The sequence below is a fragment of the Ptychodera flava genome, chromosome 4 (assembly GCF_041260155.1).
Source record: "Ptychodera flava strain L36383 chromosome 4, AS_Pfla_20210202, whole genome shotgun sequence".
Lineage (NCBI taxonomy): Eukaryota > Metazoa > Hemichordata > Enteropneusta > Ptychoderidae > Ptychodera > Ptychodera flava.
The window spans coordinates 13,927,585-13,954,120 of NC_091931.1; the positions used below are offsets into that span (position 1 = coordinate 13,927,585).

The 26,536-nt window shown below is 39.0% G+C and overlaps 1 protein-coding gene across 1 annotated transcript in view; it reads right to left on the minus strand.

Annotated features, from left to right (window-relative positions):
• LOC139130953 (uncharacterized) overlaps positions 1-19,778 on the minus strand; it is a 29,543-nt gene extending 9,765 nt beyond the window's left edge. Inside the window, exons 1-5 of the mRNA XM_070696809.1 lie at positions 19,431-19,778; positions 15,971-16,073; positions 6,199-6,477; positions 4,912-4,971; positions 248-493 (exon numbers count right to left, since the gene is read on the minus strand). Of these exons, the coding sequence (XP_070552910.1) occupies positions 248-493; positions 4,912-4,971; positions 6,199-6,477; positions 15,971-16,073; positions 19,431-19,433 (691 nt within the window). The 5' untranslated portion in view covers positions 19,434-19,778. The remainder of the gene's footprint in view (positions 1-247; positions 494-4,911; positions 4,972-6,198; positions 6,478-15,970; positions 16,074-19,430) is intronic.
• Between the last annotated feature and the right edge of the window lie 6,758 nt (positions 19,779-26,536).

A 26,536-nucleotide genomic window follows, 5' to 3' on the forward strand; every position in this document is an offset into this window, starting at 1 on the left:
ACCCAGTCATACCTGTCGTTTTTGTCTGAATGTAAATAATTTTTTGAATATGGTCGTAGATTTTTACTCATCAATACCCGCTTACGTCGAATTAATAATGATTCGTGAAAATTCGAAACAAAGCGTTTGCCTCTGTATCGGATGGCAGACTCACGTTCAACTAAAATTATAGGGTGGAAAAGCATTCGCGATAGAGGGCGCCCTCATCCCCGTACATTTCAGCGATGAACGATGCAATTTTTCCTACCTAGAATATACCATATGAAGCAGACGATAAAGATGATCGAGGGTAGCATGTACGTAGATGTGCCGCCTTCGCCGTTCTTCCAGGTCTCGCGCGATCTCAGCCGTTCCCCGTGTCTCTTGTCCCAGCGGTCTTCGCAGAAACCATAGCAGCAGACGACGATTATTGCCGAGAAGAGCAGTGATCCGTTGACTATCAAGTAGACAGGAATCAGCGGTTCGGCAGGGCATTCTTGGATGTAGATGCCACCTATTCAAATCAAATTCAATGAAGACATTGTCACAATTGCTTTCATCAGTAAGATTGATATATACAAGGTCAACAGGGGAGTTTCTGTCTAGCCCGCATTGACATCACTTTCAAAATCTCGCTTCGACCGTCTTCCCGCGGGAGGCGACTACTGACGACGTAAAAATCAAATCAGTCAAAATTAGATGCTGCAAATTTCTACAATTCTGTGCGATGCTAGCCATCGTTCGAATACAAATAGAAATCAATATAAATTTATCAAACATGTCTGTAACTAGGCAAGTATCGATAGTAGTGTGACCCCCTGGGGAAGGCATAACAACGCTTCACGCACATTTTAGCAAAACATATCTTCTCAAACAACTGTTTTCCTCTTTTTCACCTATCCTATATTTGTGATCTGAACGACTTTCACACTGAGTATTCATTCACAAAGAGAGTGATCGATCAGTCTTTGATTGCCTGAAAGGTTTATTTTGCCCTGACCGCCCTGTAAGTACATGGCTCGAACAAAGTGATCAGAGAGAGAGAGAGAGAGACAGAGAGAGACAGAGAGAGAGAGAGACAGAGACAGAGACAGACAGACAGACAGACAGACAGACAGACAGACAGACAGACAGACAGACAGACAGAGACGGACAGACAGATAGAGACAGAGAAGTGAGGGTGACAGAAAGACTCAGAGATAAGATAGAGACACGGACGGCGGCAGCTACAGGTGCAGACAGATAACTAGATGCTTAGAGAGATAGAGAGGGACATGGACAGACAGGTAGACAGACAGACAACTGACTGGCAGACAGACGGGTAGACAGACAGGCAAGCAGACAGACAGACAGGCAGACAGACTGACAAACAGACAGACAGATTGTGCAGGGAGATTGGAGATTCCCTTGATGAAACAACTGCACCAAATAAGATGAACTGTCAGTTCTCTATTTCATGGGCAATTGTTGAAAAGCTGTTATGAGTATTAGTGAAATGGTAAATACTATAGACCCTGGAGATCCAGCGTCGATTATGCCATCAATGACAAGTTTTTGTCCCTAAAATTAATGACCAAATGCTCACTGATTTTTCGTCTATCTTCTGCGGCAGTAATCTGCTTTCAGCTCGTCTAGACATTTGGAAATGGAGTATGTTACGGACCCACCGTGCGTATCGATTGAATGGTTGGTCATTGCGTCTACCATAGACCCTCGAGAAAAATGAGGGTCTAATTATTTTATTTTTTATTTATTTCTCTTTAAATCGGACATCAATTGTCCATAGAAACACTATTACAGAAATGAAAGAATAAACTTAAAGACACTTGGAATAAAGCACCGGAGAGGGTGCTGACAGCCAACATTATCTCACTAGAAAAGAGAATCAATCCAAAACTTGCGTAATTCAGATGAGAAATTCAAGCACTGATTCACTTGCTGAATAATTACATTATCACATATAGATATTCGTACCATAAAGCCATACATTGTTTTCTGAGTAAACTGTCAAAATTATACAGATCGTTTGAAACAAACATGGAACTTGCACTACTGAACTTTCTGTATCCCAGAAAAATACGGGCAGCATTATTATAAGCAACTCTCAGTTTCATCATAGCCCCAAGGGAATATCTAAACCAAAGGTGAGATCCGTACAATTGGTAACAATAGGCTTTAAAAATCATACATTTTACCCTTAAAGAACATAGCGAAAATTTCCTCAGAAGCATATTAGCTGAAACATAGAATGATCTCTTTTGACGATCAATATCTGCATCGTCTAAAAAGTGAGACGTTAGAAGACAGCCCAAATACTTCTTAGTTTCTACACATGCGATTTGTATACCATTTATGTAAACTTTAGGAAAATGTACAACTCTAGATTTGTTAGAGATGACACACAGGCATTCGGTTTTCTTTGTATTGAAAACAATGTCATGAGTGGTACCATAAGAACTACAAATATCTATCAATTTCTGCGTCCCTTTGACAGAAGGACATATCAAGCAAATGTCGTCGGCATACATTAAATGGTTTATAAATGTTCCACCGATATTACAGCCTACTTGAGATTTTACAAGCAAAGCACTCAAGTTATCATTATATACATTAAACAGTTTTGGGGATAGGACACCGCCCTGTCTTACACCATTAGTAACAGTAAATCCAGATGAAATGTAATCACCCCAACGAATAATAATAGATTGCGTCCGATACCAAATGAGTAAAAATCTTACAATATAAATTGGAACCTTGCGAGAAATCAACTTCTTAAACAATGTCCAATGGTTCACGCGATCGAATGCTTTTGAAGCATCCAAAAAAGTAATTATGACATTACTACCATTTTTTCTGTAATAATTGACAATTTCCTTTAAAACAAACAGGCACATGTCAGTAGAGTGACCCTTCTTAAAACCAAACTGGTAGTGAGACGTGTCAAGATACAACTCCATACTGTTCAAAAGAACAAATTCGTTCAAAAGAACAAATATGCGTCTACTAGGTAAGATTCCGACATATGGCGTAATTCAGTTCCATCAGAAATCAGAAGGTATAGGAGAACAAAGTCGTACATGTACAATCTCATTTCTCTGTTCAAAATACACAAGAACATATATGCGTAGACCCGATAAACAGATTTTCCGTGATGCAGGAAGATATAGTCTGCCTGGAATTGACAAGTACTGTGATTGGCCACTTCGTGCATGCTCTGGTTTGGCAATGAGCAAAGACTACAAGTGTTTGACAAAAGAGAGACAACGCTGTGGGCGAACACGCACGGAAAGAGGGTTCGTTCATTTGCCGGCGATTGCCTACATGGTCATCTCTCGTGAGCTGCCTTCACAATTGACGATAAAGCAGGCCTTTCGTTGATTACTAGTAGTCATTCATGACAGGGGAAGATTAAGGTCACAACTAAGCTGACGTTAAAATTCTCGACAACTGAAGACTTGATGTTGTTAGTTAATTGTACATGTACTATGGACGAGACGTGGAGTGATGGATGTTTGTTACTAGTAGAGTAAACGTGGAGAAAATATTGAAGGGAAAATATTGTGAGAAAAGATCGCTTTTACTGGAACGTTCCTTAGCCTGGAAAAGTTGAGCCGAGAGCGTTCAGTTAAAAAAAAACCCAACCATTTTGTTTTAGTTCAGTAGTGACGCCGTTACCTTAATCGCCGCTGTGCTGTTACTGATTAATTTCTTACTTGTCCCCATCAGACATGCAAATATCGAATAGAATGAAGTCATGGGGATTACAGCCAGTCATGCCTCTGCTTTAATCGACTCTCGTGGAGTATTGTATGGGTGCCAGTCCATCGCTTAGGAGTTCGGAAATGGGCATTCTATGCGACCATATTGAGCACCGCGAAACTGAGTTAATCACTGTGATATTCCATGACCGTTTATGAACGGGACTTCTGCCGCTTAAATGTTTCTTTTTCTGCTTAAGCACCTACAGTTATGACTGCTCGAGCATCAAATCGTGTTCTATAAGGACTTACGAGCTTCCAACCTATACTATTGGAAACTAATTTACCTCTTCGTTGCAGCCACTCAGCTTTTTCTCTTTAAATATTTTTCGCCTCTCTTTTTCAAAATCATACTTGCATGAGCAAGAATGTGAATACGAGTGAATCACAAAGAAGTGGATTTATGGGTCATGAATGCAGCCGAGTCCTACTGTGGGTAACTTGCCCTCAGACTGACTACTTAGGGAAGGGCGCGCCACTTCGGCCGTACCTCCAGCACAACCCGGGTAGCAAACTCCCCTCATCTCACGATCAGCAAACAAACAGATGAAGGTAGAAATTGATTACTCATCCCTGATCAACTTGTAAAATAATATCTTATCAAATGTTGAAATCCAAACAATTACTCATTGAGCAGGCATTTTTTTCCTGGTAAAAAGTGTTAAACAGGAAAAAGCCGTCCATTTTATTTAACGGTAAAATTGAGTATTGTTGATTCTAGTTTCGTACTTTTTCGAGTGGAATTACAAAATTATGAAATTACAGCATTGCTTTTCTGTTTCTAAATTTAAATGAATTAAATGTACACTGATACCGTCCGCGATCAATGCATCATCTGAAAACTCGATTGCTCCCGGGGGTAAATGCATCTGATGCAGAGAGTGTCGATGCCCATCGTTTGAGTACGGAAATTAATTAATGACCTATTTTATCAATGGAGAATATTTATTGGTCTAAAATCATGCAAGAATCTAATGTGCGTTAATGGCCTTCCAGCCACGTTCAATGCGATGTCTTAAGCTCATCTCTGCTAAAACACAACTTATCCATATTTTCCAATTGCTCTCTGGCAAATTGTCGTCCAAAGGTTTGAATCTTAAAGGTCTAACTCTGAGTGTATAGAAATAGTAGAAACACGAGTAATACTCTAGGGAGCAGAGTAAAACTAACTTACCGACACACACCATGGGTATGGCCAGGACCAACAACAGTATAAGATAGCCGATCCCACCGACTGCGAAAAAAGAAGAAAACATCAAGCATTCACGAGATATTTTCATAAAACCTTCCTTGGATGAAACTAGAAACATTCTGATGGCAATGGTTGCTATCCATGTGACTTCGCAATATAAAACATCCATGTACAATAAATATAATAAACAGGGGTTGATGAATAATTTAGAGACAGATCGAGTAGGAAATTCTCAGCAGCAGTCAATTTGCAAAATTTACGAAATTAACTTTTCTTGAAATGGTGAAAAATATCAAAAAATATCCACAACTATCATCATGCAGTTATATTTCTCAACTACCGTCAGCTAGGATATTCGGCTCTGTATAAATTAAAGCTACATTAACTGTAACGTGTGACGTTACAGTATTTTCTCATTTTTCTTCTGTTTGCAAAATACGGTTTCTTGTTAGCATTCCAATGTCATGTCCAGATTGTTGATGAGGCCTGTATTTTGTTCAATGATATATCTCACTGCTGACAAATAAATGTGGGTCTGGACAAGAATTCGTTTATCAATATTAACATTGCATGTTGTATGCAGTGCGTCATGTTTGCAAGGCCAATACTTTATATTTCAACGTATTTCAGAAGTGAAAGGTAAAAATTACCGTGTTCTGGAACAAAAATTATGAAAACACTATAAAATTACAAATATTGCTGCTGAAAATCTCAACTAACTTTCATCAAAGGTTGAAATAATCATCGAACTGCAACGATCGATAGCGTCCGCGTGAATCACATAACCAAAACAAAACTCAATCATTGGCTGCGCATGTCTCCTTTTGGGATGTATTTAGTCCGCTGATACAGCATTTTTGAAAACGTTCTCCTTGTCAAAGTTACACTGGTATTAAACAAACGGTTGACGAACTAATTAAAGCAATTACGTCCACCGACTTTGACTCGCAAGCTTTTTAGTGAATCCTCGAAATTCTGCTCTTTTAAGTCAAGTCATCGTCACCACGGAATAACCCATTGTAACAAAGTGACCATATTTGATGGAATTTTGGAAACAAAAGAATTCGGTAAGAATTTTAAATTTAAACGTCGTAATCTGACAGTGTTTTTATTAATTCAAATGCTGTGAGTTTTATAACATTCAGTCGCTGCAAACATTGCATTTATACTGCGAGTAATTGTTTTGATTTGAACTTCTGAGGTTTTCTCCCGACAATCAGGGCAGGCTACGGTCCTGTAATAAGTAATTATACTGCCGTCTATACTTACAGTATACAATGACACAGTTGAAAATGCGTTTCCAGTACTGTTCGCATTGAGGATTTGCCCATGGGCAACTTTTCCATCGCGACTCTGAGCGCAAGGGTGTGGCTGGTGTCGAAGGGGGCGTCCTTTCTACATCGTTGTCCCTGTTACTACCGCCGTTCTGCTGTAGCTGGTCGCTTTCACCGCCTTCGGGCGTGTCGTCCGGCACCTGCGATTCTGACGAGTCTTTTTTGGATGGTTTGCCGAAAACCGTTTGGTAAGATGGCGGTCTTGTCCCCTTGACTGTAAGGCAAAAAAACAGAGAGTGTGAATTGGTCAAATATATACTCAAGCACATATTCCACGTTGTGAAACCTACAAGATATACACAAACTAGACGATAGTGTAAATTCAGGAAAATGCATAAAAATGAATGAGCTGATTCTGTCGAAATTAGAATCTTTATGTTAATTTTACAATCCAAACAGCGTTTGGGAAGGAACATTCCGAATTGTCCCCTTCGATGTCACGGTCGATCTCCAAGAATCAACCCACTAATCAACAGTTCATCCTGTGTGTTCACATACGTTGCTGTGTGGACTAGGATTCGACCATGGAATTCACGTCCATTTGTGGCAGTATGTGCACAACCCTTCTGTCTCTAAACATTAAGGGCTGTGATATTTTCATCGAAAAAAAAACTGTCGGAATTTTTCAAAGAAGAGATTTCTCGGATCACCTGACTGTAAGAAGATAGGTGTGAATCAAAGTTCCCGTCATCACATTTGGCATTTCTAAACAGCCGCCAAGAAAATTTAAAATTGCCGACACAGAGTCTAGTAAACAATATCTCGATTTATTAAATATGACAAATAACGATATATATATATATATATATATATATATATATATATATATATATATATATGTATACGTATATAATATATTCGAATGTTCGAAATATCGACCAAATCACTAAACACAATGACTTTCGTTTGAAGTATGCGTGTCATAATAATCAGTCTCCCGATGCCTTATCTTAGATATTTACTGCAGGGAATTCGATTTGCCGGATGTTACTTAAAGGTCGTCTGGGTTTTAAATTATCGTACACCGTTGCCTGGTCACATTACAAAGGGACATTCTCATTAAAATGTACTCTAATAGGTGCGCCAAATCGATTGATTTGTCCTTGTTTCAAATTTACTCGGTATTGCTTTGTTGCCTGACCTAGTACTATTTATATTGATTGGCAATTTGAGCCGAAGCCAAGGAACAAAATGGTAGTATTTCACCTGGAGCTGAAAATAAGGCCGAGCTTATGCGAATTCACCATTCATCTTGGCTGCAAAGACATAAATCTCCGGAAATCGAGAAAATCTCCGCTACTAGTATCGAAGTGCCGTGCCATGCACGTGACTTCGCTACCATTATCCATTACATAGTGTTTGCACTTCACCTTTGTAATTGAATTAACAGGCAATACAGCTCGAGTAATACTATAATGACGTCAGAGGAAAAGTCGGCCATTTTGTATCCTCAGGCGAAACTGCCTCTTTACTCCACCGTGCGAAGAAACCTGATTGACTGAACGTCTAAGATTTAACCAAGGACGAATGGCTTATATATTATGTGAACAACGAGTGCGATTTTTTTCTGACGTCAAAGTCAACTATCAGCCAGACTACGACAAATTTGTTTCATTAAAACGTGAATACCCAAGTTTGCAAAGGCTCAATGTACATTGAAGTCCAATATTGACATGTGTCAATGCGGTAAATGCATTAAGATCAAAGGCAGGCGGCATTGTAAATAATATATTCAATGGGTGATATTTCGCTAAACCATAGACCTTAAAAACGGAAGGACAGGCAACTAGCTATTTTCTTTCATGTAATCCTGGTTATAATCCGTGAAAAACTTGAACACTCATTAACATAAACAAACGTAACTGTTTATCTCTCGTATCGCAAGCTCACGGAAATTCCCGTGATTTGAGAGACTTGTTAGACGCGAGATTATGTTAATCACTACAACATTGCGATCAGCGCATGCTCAAGCTTTCGCGTCTAATTTCAAAGTGTCGTGCTGTAAACAACAATGGCCGATTGAGACGGAGACGCGTGAATTTAGTCCTAGTTTTACAAATGTACGTTTGACTTCCTCCCAAAAATACTAGTACAAACCACGAAATAAGACACGTAGAAACGTACATTAGCACTGTCATGCATTATTATTACAACAGAGAAACATGAGACGGTACGATAAATTACTCAGAGGAAACGCACAAAATGTCGTGTTGTAAACAACAATGGCCGATTGAGTCGGTGACGCGTGAATTTAGTCCTAGTTTTACAAATGTACGTATGACTTCCTCCTAAAAATACTAGTTCAATCCACGAAATAAGACACGTAGAAACGTACATTAGCACTGTCATGCATTATTATTACAACAGAGAAACATGAGACGGTACGATAAATTACTCAGAGGAAACGCACAAAATGTCGTGTTGTAAACAACAATGGCCGACTGAGTCGGAGACGCGTGAATAGTCCTAGTTTTACAAATGTTCTCATGACTTCCTCCTAAAAATACTAGTTCAATCCACGAAATAAGACACGTAGAAACGTACATTAGCACTGTCATGCATTATTAAGAGGGTAAAAAAAATACTTAGTTGAAACGCACAAAAAAGATCGTCCATCAACAGCAATAATGATGGCCGATCGAGCTGGAGATGCCTGCACGTGAATTTGGTACAAATTTGGTGAATTTGGTACAAGTTTTACAATGTAAACATGATTTGCCCCGCAAAATACTAGTCAGTTGACGAAATACCTAACGTTGAAACGTTTTACTATCATTGACATGCATTATCATTACAGCAGAGAAATATGACAGGGTATGAAATTTTCAGTTGAAACATGAAGTCGCTTCGTAAACAACAATGGCCGATCGGGCTGAAGACGCACGAGTTTTTAAAAATACTACAGTGCCGAAGTGCAAGAAGTACATAATGAAGTAAAAGAAAGTTTACAGCATTACACATGAATCAGAAATAAACGGAAGAGTTATCAGGGGTGTACAATGATTAGATTGCAAAATTAACTTTGCCGACTCGATCATGAATTGACGGGAATTACAAAAAACAACAACAATAAATATACCTAATAGTGACTCATCTGTCGAAAATGGTAGCAAAATTGTCTGTAAAAATCAATGGGTAATACAATGCTTGAAAACAACGTGAACTAGACCCCGGAACAGAACGCGACTTGACTCGACAGCACAGGTATAGCGTCTTCTGTGTAGCTCCAGTGCTGCAAGACGTCACTGTGTCATCACGTGACGTGTTTTGCGTTTACATAACTGCGCAGAGGATTATAACCCAGATCGTACGGGTAAACACGCAAGTTTCTTTGTCTTTTCTGGCAGTTGCCTGTCCTTCCGTTTTTAAGGTCTATGGCTAAACATACCAACAAATATTGAGTTATTTGTACATCTATCGTGTTTTTCTTAGTAATCAAATCGCACATCCGGTTTATCCATAGCTAAGCTATGACTTTGATTTCTAGTGTGATTTCTAGTGAAAATAATGTTCAATTTAATCCTGCCTAACACAATTGGTTTTCAGCATTCCGAAGGTATCAACCGTGCGTGTTTCTTTATTTTGACGTCCGTTTTTACTAGTAATCGATAATTATTCGATCGATGTCAAGAAAACTAGTATGAGTTCGAGTCACCCATTGCCGTTCGTGGTGTATTTTAATGTAGAAAGAAAAACCAGGGCTGCGGTTAACTCATGCTACACACGTACGCAATGAATGCCTTCATTTCCTCGGTAAGTCAGATTCAAATTGCATCCCTTGTTATGTACGATCTACGCGGTTTGCACGTCCCTCATTCCGGGAGTCAAATCAGTCACCGTGTTCAGGTCTGACATCCACCCGAAATGTTTTACGACTCTCGCAGAATCCACTGCGACTTCGAATAATCAGTTTGATTTCAAGGTCATCAGCGCGGCTACGGTCGGCTTTCACTCGAGGAAAAAAAGAGAACTCGTATCAAAGACTGTCAAAGCAACTGCGTATTTTACTAGCCGGGATGGGAACTGCGTCAGCGTGCGGTTGCCATGACAACTGCCGGCGAGGCTTCGCCATCATATGCCAGTTTACGCTTGTGCACGCTTAGGTAGCTAATGACGCGGGTTTGGTTTTACGGTTTTAACACCGCTAATTGAAGGCGGCGGGAACCGCAAAAGCAAAGAGAGGCCGACCTGATGTCGTGAACCTGCGGATTTGATTCCAATAATTTTCGCATCGCAGGAAAGCGGAAAATTGAACGCGTCAGTTGAAGTCTTTAAATATGCAAATTACTCCGGTGACGTTTTCTTTCCCAGACACGTTGTGGAATTACAATATATTACCCATATACGCGTTTTGCACTTATGAAATCACATTCGTATCTTAAACAAATGAACAAATATTTATTCGATTTCGTTTTCCATAGCAGAACAAATTAATCACGACAGGCCTGAAATAATCTCTCGCTGATGATAAATTCAAATGAATAATAATCTCTATATGGGTCATTGGCGGTAAAAGGCTGTCCTGTGTGATTGAATCGCTCTCGTGAAGGACATCATGATCACCGAGGCTTACATCGAATTATTATTATGGTTCAAGATGATCTTATTTATTTCCTAATTCTGCACAGTAAATTCAAGCCGGTCTTTATATGTCAATTTCGGACGATATTAACAGTCGCAGACTTTGCTTTTAGTGAAGGACAAGATTGAAGATTACAGGGCGCATTCTACGCTGCAGTATACTCAACAATTCAAGATTCTCTGAGAGACTACGTTGTTTTTATTCACCGATGAAGCCATCTCCAGAGAAGCACTGATTTCTGCAATAAGGTGGATGTGAACAAAGGTGTGCCGATGGATTCCCTTTGTACGATTCAAGCTTAACTATAGAGCGCATGGACAGGCCATTCCGCCGACAGACTGTCCACGAGTATTAATCAACGTACTACCTCTATGTTCGAAATTTTAATGATATGATAATTACGTAAAGAGCAAGCGGGCCTTTCGCTGAACTATAATACATAGCTACTTTCCTCGTTGAAATAAAAAACAGATCGAATTAATTTTAAGTTTGAAAACCGAAGTCATTATAGTAACAGAGATGTTCGAGATGTCATGTGACCTGTGCGAAGAATGAAAGTGAGTTGCCGGCGCGGGGCTGTTCTGCGAGTTTGAAGACATGCCTAAGGTGGCTCTTGCTTCGATGAGCTAAGTACGACTTCAGTCACTTTATCAGTATGGCCGGTGAATGGTATTGACTGACAAGTTGGGCGAAATGGCTGGTGTCATCTCAGAAAGTGCATATGTCACGAAACACGCCTCTACGTACCTTATATACATCCTCTCAACGGACAACAAAAAGGCGCGGCATTAAAGGTATACAGTCACCTGTAATCTAAATATGCCCATATATGGTCAAAGGGGCGTTCCCTGGTATTCAAAATGCCCATGTGAGGGCACTGTTTTTAAAAAGCGGCCACCCGCTTAAAATCTGTGATTGGTTAGATTTTCTCTTTCCATGTTAACTGTGGCAAAATTGGAACAGGTGACAGTATACCTTTAAAGGGCGTATAGTCGCTGAAAGAGTATGATATAGACTGCGTCACACGCAACCATTTGCATGCCTCGATAGCGATCTTGCAAACTGTCGAAATGTACTGAAAGGTGTTTCCTTGCACTTTCACGATGCAAATCGAGTCATTTCTTTATTTTATCCGGCGAACTGGGAGGAATAGCTTAAACCTGCGTGGAAATAACTGAACATGTCTCGGTGAGAAAGCAGCACATAGGCGTGCATGTTCCTTGTCTTTATTTTCGAACACAAACTCCTTCGCGGTTGCAAGAGCTTGATCGTCCGTCATTTTCATCTGTTGCAAACCAGTCGACTTCTGCTTACATACCACAAAAAATAAGGGAAAGTAACGTGTATTTCGCTATAAGGTCAAAACTTGCAGTCATCACAAATCTTAGCCTACGAACCACTAAATGGCCTGTGCGTACAATACGCATAATATACGCATGTCTATAGAAAACTTGAGACATGCGCAGACGGCAAACCACCTTGCTGAGGAATGTCATTACAGAATGGTTTTACGATGGTTACCAATTAATTACAGTAAAGAAAACAAAAGTGCCGTCAGTTGTATTCTTGTTGATACAAATCCATAATGCCGGTTCATTGTCCAATAAAATCTTTATTTACAGTAATCTTACTCGTTTCGGTATTGTCAGATGATAATGAGAATTCTAATTCAATTCATCGCATTTCAAAGCTATATATGATATTATAAATTTATATCTTACAATATAAGTATATAGTGTTAACGAATGGCATGATAGAAAATATACTAACAAAGTATTTTTGCCGCGCTTTTCAATCTTTAGCGTTTTGTTCTTGTACAATGTTCCCCGTCTCTCCTTCGTTTTCTGTTTTTCATTATACACACATACACACACACATACACACACACACACGTACAGACACACACAAATAAAAAGTTGACATTTATATTATTCATTTCACATATGTGTGAATTTGTTCTAGAACGGTATGAAAAATGTATTTTGTGCACATTGGGAAAATGTCCCAATTCTTTTTCATATTCTGAACAAACCGAATTTCACTTTTCTGGAAGCTGATTTCTTTGCAACGCGTCATTTATATTCAACCACATTTCGCGTCGATGAGACATACAAGATGTTCGTACAGCAGTTAATAAGCCAACATAAAAAGGGAGAGGGGAAATCAATTGAGTTTGACAACGGTGCCACGGTAAATGTCAATAACAATTTGGAAGTTTTTTCCAGCCTCTATCGGTGTCAGACGTCCGGGACTGCCTCTTTACCGAATCCGGCCATGTCAGGGGAGTCGTTTCAAATTGTGTAGATTCAGTGCCAAACACGTCACGGAACTCATACACGTACGTTCGGGTCAGACAACGATGATGCAAAACCGACATTAAGGTACTATGCGCCTCGAAAATGAAAGACTTTTACTTTTGCTCAAACTTTCTTCAATAAATCTTTCAACTATCCTATTTCAAAAATACGAAAAATTGGGGGTCGTCGTGCAAATTTTGGTACCAGAGAAAGAAATGACCTAAGATTTACCGATATCTAAAATTCAAAATGGCAGCCATCCCCGTGTTAACTCTATGGAGAAAAATATAATTTTCGAATTTTGAAAAACTAAGCCGATGAAAAGTTTTCTTACACTAAGAGCTTTAAAATGGACCCCCACAAGTGGAATATCACACAAAAAATTGTAAAAACTTGAAAGTCCGAATATCTGTCCCCGAGGTGCGTTCTACCTTAAGTCGAAATCACGTTCACAACCAAATGGGACATTTGATGGATCAATTGTATAGTCTCGTAAAATCTCTTCACACGCAACATATATAGAAGTCACTGAGGGATTAAAATAGTCCCTTTTAGACCGGATTAATGATTAAAATTGTGTGAGGGTAGGCGAGTAGTCGAAGAGTGACAAGTGTTCTAGGTATACAGGCTAGGATTCGTTCCACGTCACTCTGACAAACCCACAGGCGGGCTCTCTAAAATTGTACACCAAGCTTTCAACTACCGCTGGTATGACATCATGGCATGCTGTGTGTCAAACTCTGCTAAGTGTCTGCTCGAGGACGCCACGCACTTTGTCATCACGTTAAACATTTATCTTTCCACTGCGTGTATCAGTGCATCAAAATTGAGTCGCTGATGATCAGTAAATCCCCGGGCAGCACTACAGCTCGCGTCCCGTAAATTAGCACAAATATATATAGCTCGCAGTATCACGCCGTAACAAAAAAAATAGCGTTTAGGTGTGCAGCAACTAAATGCCACTGTAAATAAATGAATAAATCATTGAAATTATGACTTAAGAGCAGAGGTGAGTGCCATGAATTTTATGCGATATATAGAAAACATCATTCCATTAGGTAAAACTAGGTCGTGGGCTAATTAGAGAAAGCTAAGCAAAGTCACGTTCGATAATCAGAGGCTCCCCCGGACGCAGATGATTTTATTAATTGTCCCTTGAACAGGAAGATGAACGCTGCTTGCCATAGTATGCTAAAAGGAAACATCCTTCTGAAATATTTCTTCAAAATTGATTCTCAAATTAGCAGAACAGAGCGGTGGCCAACGCAGTCACAAGCAATGTCTGACCTGACAAAAATTTACACGATGAGATATTTAATAATTCCATACACATAGCAGGAATAGCAAACTGTTGTGATTTCACGATTTTAGTGAAAAGCTATGGATAATTTTTTTAGAGATTTGAAATTTTGGGATTTTCAAATCTGGCGATATGAAATAGGGGGCCTAGATTGCTTTACCGTCCGCTTGCCTCCGTACCTCCGTCCCCACTACCGTCTAGTCTCGTGAGCACTATTTCGAGCTGGAGTTGTAAAAACTGCTCATTTGAATGTCAATGGTCACCAACTGAGACCATGACGTCAACAGCGTCCCTTCCAAAGTCAATCACTGAAAATGACCCCTCATGATTGGCCTATGACTTGGTTGGGCAGAGCTGCAGTGTCTACACAATTAACATATTTGACGTCATATTAATTAGCTCTGCCCAACCAAGTCATAGGCCAATCATGAGAGGGTCATTTTCAGTGATTGACTTTGGAAGGGACGCTGTTGACGTCATGGTCTCAGTTGGTGACCATTGACATTCAAATCAGCAGTTTTTACAACTCCAGCTCGAAATAGTGCTCACGAGACTAGACGGTAGTGGGGACGGAGGTACGGAGGCAAGCGGACGGTAAAGCAATCTAGGCTATGAAATAGGGGGCATCTTTTCTGAAGTATGCCTACCGAAGGTGCAAGCTGGGAATTACTCCTGAAAACGGATAATCGGTATACAATGTAAAATTAGAACTGTAAATCGAGATCCAGCTCTCTGACCGTTCAGTGCCTGTGATTATGGTCTTAAAATCGTGTTTTTTAGAATTGTGAAGAAAGGACAAAGTATTGAGCGCATCCGTAGAATATGTATCATGTTACCAGCAGACCGTTATTTACTAGAGGACACATTACCACCAACCAACAAAGTCAAATGTTGTACTTTGATAGAGGAAATCGAAAGAGTGTTTATTGTCGGTTTTAAAGTTCCGTATGTACGCAATATTAGCTTCTTTGTCGGTTTGTTGATGGCATCTTTCATCGGGTTCATACGCACAACATGAAAATAGTACATACCGCGGCGTTGCACCATTCAATTGCTTATCAAGCGCGCCATAAAATCCAAACCTAAAGTTATTAGGACGGACCATTATACCTTTGAAGGTGAGGTTACGACGCCGACTCGGCGGACATGCAATTTTTTCGTTATCAAAAATTTGGCAAATATTGTTTCTTTTCCACAGGCGTATATCTTTTTTTTTGCAAAATTTACAAACCTTTTGGGCCGAACTTCATGTGAGTTGTAGTTTTTTTTCCAAATTAAATCAGCTTCGATGCAAAAACAATTAGCAATATTCGTTCTGCGGATTTTTGTCCGGGCATTTTTGACGACCCTTACCACGATCTAAAGGTCGACCCCACATTTTGTACGAGATGTAGAAATTCCTATGACGTCATCAAGTATTCTGACGTCAGCAAATGGTGTATATCTCTGAGCCAAATGGAAAATAGGATGAGGACTGTTCGGCGGTGAATAAATACAACAAGATCTTATCGTTTTACACTACATGTACCTTTCCCGCTCTTCGTAGACCTTGTGCCTTGGAACACCACATTGTATTCTGGAGGGGAGTCGGCGACGAGACTTGAGGGACGGGACTGCTCTGAACGAAGACTCTGTTGGGAGGGAGAAAGAAGAAAAAATTAATAACCTGAAATATGAGTACACGTCCGCTGGGACGCCACGTAAACGAGGTTGTCAGCCAAGAACATGTTGTTTATTGAGTACATAAATTATCATGTTCGCGTGAAAAGTACTGTGACCTCCTCAGTGAACATTGAGTAGAAACAAGGAAAGTACTATACAGGTTGAAAGTATTACCGGACAATGAAAACTTATTGAAGTTAATGATGATATTGAACTATCTGGGAGTGACTAAACTTAAGAATATATGCGATATTGATAATATTATGCAAAACATTTGGAAGGGTTTCGTTCGCATTTTCGCTTCAACTTCGTTCACGAACAACGAATCATTTTTCAGCGACTTTTGTTTTGTCGCTCTTGCTGCCGATGACGAATGACATCACGTGACCACAATTTGTAAGATTCCCGGTTTTATTTACAGCTTCTGTCACGAACACTGAAAATCCAAGTGCTCAACATCTTCAGTGAGTTTCGATGAGTTGAAACCGGTGAAAGGGACTACATCGCAATCTTTTGGGTATGTGTCAAAAGAATATGGTGAACTTTCTCGAAGTAGTGCGCCTGAAAATCTTAACTTTTTAAACTTTCGCTCATACTTTGCTCAAGCAAACGTTACAGCGCTGTAATATCACCGACATGCAAAGTTTATGATTAGAAAAACACCCTAAAATTTACCGATATTTGAAGTGTGTATCATACTGTTCTAATATACTCTCGTGCCTTGCCTTCACAATATGCCGATTTCACAACCGGACCCTGATCGGGGTCAAACCCACCAGATGACGTCATAGGTCACCCAGGAGTCAGAGTTCACAGGGTTGAAATTGCCCTCGACTCGAGCGATCGAGATAGCGAACCTCAATACAAAATTGTATGCAATGAGACACGAAGGATGAACGAAAACTCACAAAAGTTACAATGTGGAAAGGAAGGAAACCCTTAAAAATTATGCAACTGTGAAAATCACGCACCGATACAAACAATGCAGGCTTTGTAGTTGGTAAGCTCATTTCCAACACGCTTTGGCTTTCTCTTTGAAGGAAATATCGATCGATCAGAAAATTTATTGTGATTCGTGATAGGATCGATGACGGCAATGTTGTTCTTTAATCTCTTTAATATAGCTGAGTGTTAGATAGAAGTCACACTCTGCTCTGGTAGCGTCTCAATTAATTTCATGATACAATAAAATTAATTACATTCTCTTCGCAACGCCCATTAGTTTTCACTCAAAATTACGTAGGATCAATACTTTTTCGATATAGCGAGAACGGAGAAACATCTTCATCGGCTACAACTAGTGTGTCGCCTATAGATAACCTTAGTTAATCGGAATGGTAGCACTGTCTCTGTTTGCTGGTACGTGTATTTAAGACTAGTTTGTAAGGTTGTTGAAATGACAACACAATCGTACCACCATGGCTTGTGTATAACTATAAAGAGATACAGGTTCATTAATGCAATTATCTTTTAATAACGTGATGCACACACATAACCGCCAATTTTTTGCACGGTCCATTTAAATAACGCTGTTTGCTCTGTGCTATGTCGTAGGAAAATGTGCTAATGCTTGCGGGCGTTTTCCACGCGTCAACATATCAGTTTCTGCGACCTGCTGGCGAGATGCATGTATAAATGTGTAATAAATTGATCTGTGCTTGTGCTTGTGCGTGAGCGTGCCATTATTGAATCGGGCGCGTAGTGGTATTTTGCGCTGTTTGCATGCACTTGAACCATAAACAAGTCTCCGTTGGGAGTCGAATAGCGAGCTAGTACAGGGGAAAAATTAAGAATGGAATACAATTTCGCCTTGACAAAGCATTTCTCGATATGCCATTATTTACTTCCTTTGTGCCCGTGTATTATATCTCTCATCACGCACTTATAATCACCAAAACATATCGTTGACAGCGGCGTCATTTATCCCCGTCGCCTGAATTATTGATTACCTAGATATGTAATTTACATGTTTTGTGAGAGCTTTATTTAAATTGCATTGAACCTACGCGGCTTTTTAATAGCGTCTCCATAAGAGCGTGAATCGCGTTGTGTTATTTCTATAGATATCAACTGAAAACGATGGTACATGCTGAAAAATACGATGTTTTGAATATTTTTTTCATAATTTTTTCCCCCAAGGGATAGTGAATCTGGTAACATTATCACATATTGTTAGAACGTTTATCGCATTTGCATCGACAATTGACGTACACCGCGCGCAGCGGTGACTTGGTCGGCCATGACCGATTGGTAATTTGGAATTCGTCACACGCACGAAAGTTCGTCGCATTTCTTTAAACATGCATCTCACGCAGATATCTCTCCGTCTAACACACCGAGCACTTTGCAGGGGTTCTTTCGTGCATAGCAATTAATGCTGTCGTTGTTTTGCCGCCTCTATAAAAGCGTTTGCAGTCAACCTATCTTTAAAAACGTAACTGTTATTCTTGGCAATGCATGATTTGAAAATTTCACAGCACTAAATTAATTTGAGCTGGGTTCATATTTAAAGTAAAATCGCGTTGTATTTATCGATATTTATATATAATATCATCCGTTTGAAAAAGAAACGAAATGAAAAGCAGAAAGTTAACACGTTTTGTTTGAATTTATCAGAGAAAAGCGTTGTTCTCGGAGAGGGAGTTCGGATTTCAGGCGATATTTTCCTGATCGTGATACGGACAGGTGTACACCCTGAAATAAATCAGACGAACACACTGCATAGCCTTATCATATAGGTGCAGGACGCGCACACACGGAGACAGTTAGCCCGAACGAAAACGCCTGTGAAGTGTGCGTGGCCCCCTCATCCGGCTTGGAAACGCAACGACGCTGCCTCGGCGAAACAAAACAGAAAATTCCGGCGTCTAAAAGCACTGTCAAAATGTTTGCAGTTGTCCAAAGCTAACGGCGGAATGTCAATACACAAGTACGTACACCGTAAAGACTCGAATGAGAAAGTACACAAGCACACATTAGAGAGTGAAACAATGCCGGCTCAAAGAAACAAAAATCTCTCGCTGATAAGAGCTTTTGTTTCGAGGCTAAAGCGAATTTCCTGTCTTGTTAGTCATCGCTTTGTATCTGTACGTCTGTCGCATTTTACCGGTGGAAAGGACACGTGCAATTAAACGAAACTCCATTAATTTTTATGGCGCATCGTGAAAGTCAAACATTTACATCGTCTACCAAGCGTACACGTCTAAGGTAAAGTGCTTACCCCGTCACTTTGCGGGTAAATAAACATAATTTCCGTGGAGTGAAGGGGAAAAAATCTGTGTCACATATTTCAGCAATGCTGGGATGTGATTGTGCCTCCTACTTACCATACTGCTAATTTGTCGTGCCAAACTACGCAATATTATGTTCCAGACGAGGTACCGACATCCTAGTCCCCGCCATCTTGAAAATTATAATACCTTTCAGGGATATTGTACGAAATAGACTGCGGCAGAGTGGTGATGATGATTTCGCGTAGCTGCATAGTATTCCGGTTTTCAAAACGAGGGGATGGGTTGAGGATTTTGACTTCGTTGAGTATGTAAAATAAAATCTCGTTGGCCGCCTATCAGTGGAGTTAACCGGTATCGCTCTTTACGCTTGCTCCGACAAATAGCAACGGTGAATAAGCATGCACACATGCACGCAGACACACCGGTGTTCGATGCTATTGTGATCCTGCTGTTAAGTGTCTATGGCATTTTCAAAGCGCCCTCTCTGGTATCAGGATAAGCGTTTCGTTTATTTAAACAGGTGGATTTCGGTATCTATGACCACAGACAAAGGCTTCCTTCCACCGTCTTTGATGAGGCAAGTAGCCAATAGACAATTCTGTCATACAAGGACGTGCTTGCATCGAAAAAGGTGTAGAATTAAACAGTGAGTCACTGTTTACACACGGAACGGAAATCACATTATAATACAAAAACGGAAACATGTTTCAGGTGTGCGGCACATATGCGGGTAAAAAGCCGAGAACTGGACTCGACACTGATTCATCATCCGTTCTCATCATCGAACCAGAACAACTGTAAGGCCCCAGTGTGTGGAGGGACTGTGCCCCAGGGTTTTATTCAACGAACCTGCCTCAAGTGCCGAAATCACAGGGCGGGATAATGACATCATCGATGACGTAATGATACGACTTTATATATTTTCGTATGGTACACCACCACCCATCACATAGTACACAATATAAAATGATGTATGTTGTTACATGAAAAAGTGCAGATATTCCTGAGAGGTTGAGCGAGTGTACGCGCATATATATACAGTGAAAAATGTCTAAACCGAACTGTATCTAAACAGGAAACCTGTCTAAACTGAACCGCTTTCCAAATCCCATTCAAACAGAACTCTATGTTAAAAGGACCTCCGCCGTATAAACCAAACACCTCTCCAAACCGTATATATATATATATATATATATATATATATATATATATATATATATATATATATATATATTATATATATATGCGTCTAATATACTCGGAACAAATATTTTCTGTAAAGGACTGAATCTGTGGTGTAATATTGGATAGTATGTCTGGTATTTAAAAAATGACGATATTGATGGAATTAAATATAACATATGATGTAATGGAAGCGAATAATATGATCTATACTGTGAACGATCGCCCGTTTTATGGCGAGCGACGATAGGTGTGTTTTGTTTTAGTGATCGAGTTCGACGGACATGCTTTCGTTTCAGTAAGATCATCCCGGCTCGGAACACGTACGATCATGTTACACTCGTGGGTTTGTACTCGGTCCTGCAGAAAACGGTGACCGTCCATCGAATTTCCGTTTGAATGTTCGTAAATGCTATGGTGGTCAAACAAGCGTACACGCGTTGCTAGTCAGACTCGTAGAAGCAGCCATTTGGTTCGCTTACATTTTGATATATGCAGTATTTGCCCTTAGACAAGAAAAATACAATAATGACAAATTAGCATATCTTTAAGGTTATGTATCTGAATTTTTATATGCAGTCATTTCACGAAATATTATCCATGTTTTTACACACACTGAATCTAAATTAAGTATATTTAATAATACACGCTTTTTCCAGTGTTGACGTGTTTACTTGCCCCATAATAGTGACTCAAGAGTCATATGACAAAAATGGGCAAATTAAATGCCCCATTGCAGCTACCACGTTCTTATTGTATAACAGCTGCCCAATATGAATATGATCAATTCATTGCATTGATAGTACAGTGATTCAGTTTATCATATAGCTTTGTGTTATTTCACAGAGACGGTAGGCGCTATGCATATAATGTCTAGATTTCATATGAGGCTGCATATCGAGGGTAATAATCCAAGGAGCTGGACGACTCGAAAACTTGTAATCGGTAATTCAAATTTAGCTACACTTACTTTTTCACAAGTGTTAAATGCAAAGAAGACACAGATCTCTTTTTGAGAAAAGCAAAGTGAAATTACAGCAGTTTGGAAATAAAACCATTCAATTATTGTGTAAAATCACGGGGTTATGAAGATGCGCGCCCAACAATTTTGTCATGTTTGAGTGCCCCCTCTCACAATTTCTACCATTATTTTTAATCAAATGTGACATTACCTGGTCAAACGTCTTTTTGTGATGTGACAAATTTAGTTAAAAACTCCTCCATTATGTATATACTAACTACATATATTTTAAATGGTAGAGAGGGTATATGTCCTTTCTTGGTTTGAGGTTTGTTTTTCTCCCTTCAGATAGTCGTGTAAGTCTCATGCCTTAGGTCAACCGGTGCAAATGTTTATTCCAAGCGCAGTGCGCGTAAGTTATTAGTTGTTTTGTGTGTTGTGCTGGTACTTATTTGTCTATTTTTGACAGTTGCCATTTTGATTGCCCAGTTTCGGGGTGAATATCAAAAGTATGCCAGATCCGTTTCTTTCTATGCTCTGTTCTGTGTAGCTCACCATATTGCTGATGAGGGCGCACTCCTGTTGATGATGTTGATCATGAAAGCAATTCAATTTTGTCATTCATGTCGTTCATCTCTGTATTTTTTTAAGTATGTTTCTCCGGGCTCGAGAACACAACAGAAATGAGGATATAGGTATGGGGAGAAATATGGGGATGTTTTCACGCCATTTCGAAGGCAATTTGTCTGAAATGGTGCAGACAAATAAAATGTTCTTTTATTTTCTGCCTTTACTGTATTCAAAGATAAGCTTTGATGGTCAGCTACAATAACATATAAAATGAGGATAAAAAACATAATCAATGGTAATATGGATAAGTATTGACTCTATTATCTTCTGAAGTATTCCAAACCCATTATGTTTATAGTACTGTAATTGACTTGTATGACAGAAAGATAACTGGTACGGCTGAACAAGAGAGAATCGATGATGCCGACGAAGAATGTGATGATGCAGAATGATCAGAGGAAACTATACCAATGAAAATTTCACAAATCAAGTTTAATTTATTAACAGCTGCAAGATCCAAAAACAGACATTAAACCGTGAAAACAGAAATAGTCGTATTACCAACGAACATGGAGGAAATGAAAATCTGAAACATAACACCCTACAGCTCCATTATAGCAGCTTTCAGTTAATTTAGTTTTCTCTCAAAATCATGCCGCCAATCCATTTGTCCGTATCATTGCATATTGTCCAAAAAGCCTTGAGTTTGCGTGACTTATACTTCGTATTTCAATAGACTTCAAGTGAGAACAAGCAAAAGTGGGTTTGTTGAATTTGACAAAGACAGAGAAAATATTAAAGCTCAGTGCAAGCAGCGTTACTGGGACTTATATAATAAGCGCGATGGCAATTTGCACCGAAAGCAACTTTTAGTCCAGTTTGTCAGCTGAGAATGTTTGATCCTTACAACATTAGTTGTCCAGACCTATTTGCCAACCTTAAATAAAGTATACACATAATTAATGAGGTGTACTTGTTCTGAAAGCGATTAGCTAGAGTAGGTACCTTTATCTATATTAACACTCTTCCTGTAATTGTTGATGTTGCCGACATAGAGGACAGTAGGTCAAAAAAGGTCATCCAAAACATTTTGAAAAATATTCAACTATATATTTATATCAGACATACACTAATATTTCTGAACTTGTAGTTAATGAGATGAAAGTAGCTCAAAAGTCATCCAAGGTCATCCAACGTTTAAGGAAAAAATTGTCTCATACTGGTCACCATCTAACCAGAACTGTAGCCCTTATAGATGCTGAGATAAGTGAAACTAGGTCAAAGGTCATCTGGTGTCATCCCAACATCTTGGAAAAAAGTTTTGCAGCATGATGGTCAATATGCAAAAGGGAACAAACTTCTGACCCTTGTAGTTACTGAGATACATGAAAGTAGGTCAATGTCATCCAACATTTTGGAGAAAAGTTCAGTTCTATGCTGATCGATATTCAACAAAAACCAAACTTACACCTTGTAGTTACTGAGCTTGTCCATTTGGTCTGTTGGTTCTGATGAAGATTTTTCAAAATTATTTTGTTTCTCGTAAGTTTCCTATAAATGGCACTGCCAAAGCATGCATCGAATTTGAACGCCTGTCAGAAACTTGCTAGCACTCCTACTGATATGTGATCTGAGCAAAATTTTGATTCAAATGGTCCATTGGTTCTGGAGAAGATTTTGTAGCTTTAACTGAATTCTGTTCAAAAATTCAACATGGCACCGATGGTCACGAGACTGCTCACAATTTCATTTCAAAATTTCAGCAGACCAAGCTGAAGCATCCTACACTAGAAATTTGAAGTGCTTTTCCCCTTTATTTTTGAGAATATGCTATTTTGTTGATTTTCTTAAAATCCAATATGGCCACCAAGGTCTTGTGATTAATTGAAGTCAAAGTGTACAGTGCACAAGTACCTCCCTATCCCTGAACAACTTGGTGTGAAGTTTCAAAATGATGCAGGCAGTAGTTTCTGAGATTAGGAGTGACAAAAAATTTACAGAAGTAGAATGAAAGAAGAAGACAAAGAAGAGGAACAAAAGCAATAGGGGCCCAGTAGGCTTGGGCCCCTAATTATCAAAGATTGCAGCAATTGTCTCTTTAAAACATATGAAAACTGTACATTACAGAAAAAATGGAGATATACGCTAGGGTAGGTTCATGATTTATTTATTTGGGAAAAGTTGACAAGACAACCTCAAGTGATAGTAAGAAACTTAATTAACTTTTTCAGCAATTCTTGGTAATCATATCCATTTTCTGTTCTTCAGTTCTTATCATCTATAAGCTTTAAGGAATTAAGTCACAGGTAAGTTAATACAGATGGCTTGATTTCTTGAAAGCTTCATAACCAATCATTGATTTTAAGTTGGTGCCCACCACCTATACACTGCAATGCTTCTGACAATTGATAAATAAACATACTACCATGGACATGTCTCTTTTACCATATATGGATATGTACATTTCATTTTACCATATATGGATATCTGTAAATTTCAAGTGAAGGACTAGCCTGAATGCATGCATTGCTTTCACAGATTCTTGTAGTCATAGTGACGAAACCCTGATAGATACCTAACAAATGGGCAAAAATGGGCCATCAATGACCTCTTCTTGAACTTGTACATGTATCTGTTCATATTTTGGTGAGGCATAAGTATGAATAACCCTAAAGTTTACAAAGAGAAAATTTTTTTTCTTCAAAATAAATTAGTGTAAAAATGGCATAACAGTTTTCCAACGATATGTCTGACAATCAAAGAGAATAGAGCACAATGCAACTAGTCACATGCGAATCATGTAAAATGACTGTCTGCGTGCACTATCTTTAACTGCTTGCCTTCTTCAAGAACAAAAACGTACATACACTTGACAATGAAACTTACTCATAAATACAGAAAAACAGGGGAGTACATATGCAGAGTCTCTTTTATCTCATGATTTCCTGAGCTATCAAGGAAAATGGCTGATAATTCACTTACTCTCATCATATAGAATGCATGACCCTACACAGTTATGGCAAATGTACAAAAGACTATAAATGACCCTGATGTCATGAAATACAATGTACTCTGTGCACAGACTTTCTATACAGCCACTAGTATTATTACACTGCATTGAGTTCTGCTATCTGGGCATACAGTAAGAGTGGAAATGCGGCAAGAACAAAAAGACAAGTTTTAAAGTACTGTACATAATCCATACTAAGTCTTTTAGAATATAAATACTCATAATGGCATCCATCCACTTCAAAAATATTTTTTAACATTGTATGTACTGGTATAGCAGAGCTCACAACAGGGAAATACTGACCAACAGAGTTCAAAAAATCAGAAAACTTAATGAGGCACTGCTATTGGCACAACACTATCTTGGACTGTAAGGAACAGACAGTTACACATTCAGAAAGTATTCCTGCTCTTCCTGAACTCAATATATAAAACACTATTACCTGAAACATTTAATGCGTTTACCATTGTTTTTGTTCCATTTGTAGAAAAAAGTTTCTGCTTCTGCCACTAAAAATCATGTCAAAGTTCCTAGTCTAAACTTCAAGATGTCAAAGCAGCCTGTACCATTCAACGGTATTGTCGACTGTTGTAAGTTAAACCAGACTAGAATTCATTTGTAAACAAATGATATCGCATATCACAGTCAAAGAGTTGGGTTTCTTAAGTGATTTCTTTCTATTTAAAAATAATGAATGAAAAAACGAACTTGCTTTCCTGATCCAAAATAATGAAGATATTATTTAAAATTACAGCTACTGGGCCCTTGAAGCCAATATCATTGTGACAGTCTGTTGGCATGTTACCATGATAGTTCTAATCATACTAGTACACTACACCAGTGGTACCAGTAAAATATCTGTAAATCACAACACAGGCACAGATAAACCTTGTTTTGTGTTGCTTCTACGCCTTGAAAAACAATAATATTGATGCATTTCTTGCAAGAGGCAAAGATGACCTAAGCCATCAACATGATCTCTGGATGAACCCTTGCTTAAGAATTAGCTACATGCAGTCTTAACTCTAAAACGTATTAAATATCAGGCAAGAGTAGCAAACTGAACAATTTTGAAGAAACTGTAACCATGGAAATTTTGACACATAAAGATACAACTCTGAGGTATTTTGCATGATAAATTAAAATTTGCAGATGAAAAGTTAAAGCTGTTCAAAACCGCTCTCCCATTATGCTTTCAAAATTTTCAATCCCTAACTCCCCCCTCCTCCTCCGGAATAACCCCCTGTAGCACATTTCCTGCCCCTTCCCCACCATACAAACTCCAAAATGTCCTTTCCAGGCTATGCTAATACTCTCCTGATCTGCAAGGCACCCATACACAGATCCTACTCTCTGTCCATTTGAAGAACTTCTGCTGAGCAAGCAAATAAAATTTCCCCTGCCGTTGATAATATAAAAAACAAATTATCCGTCCATCCTTTTTCCTGCCTGTAGACATGAGAAAAAAAAACCTAG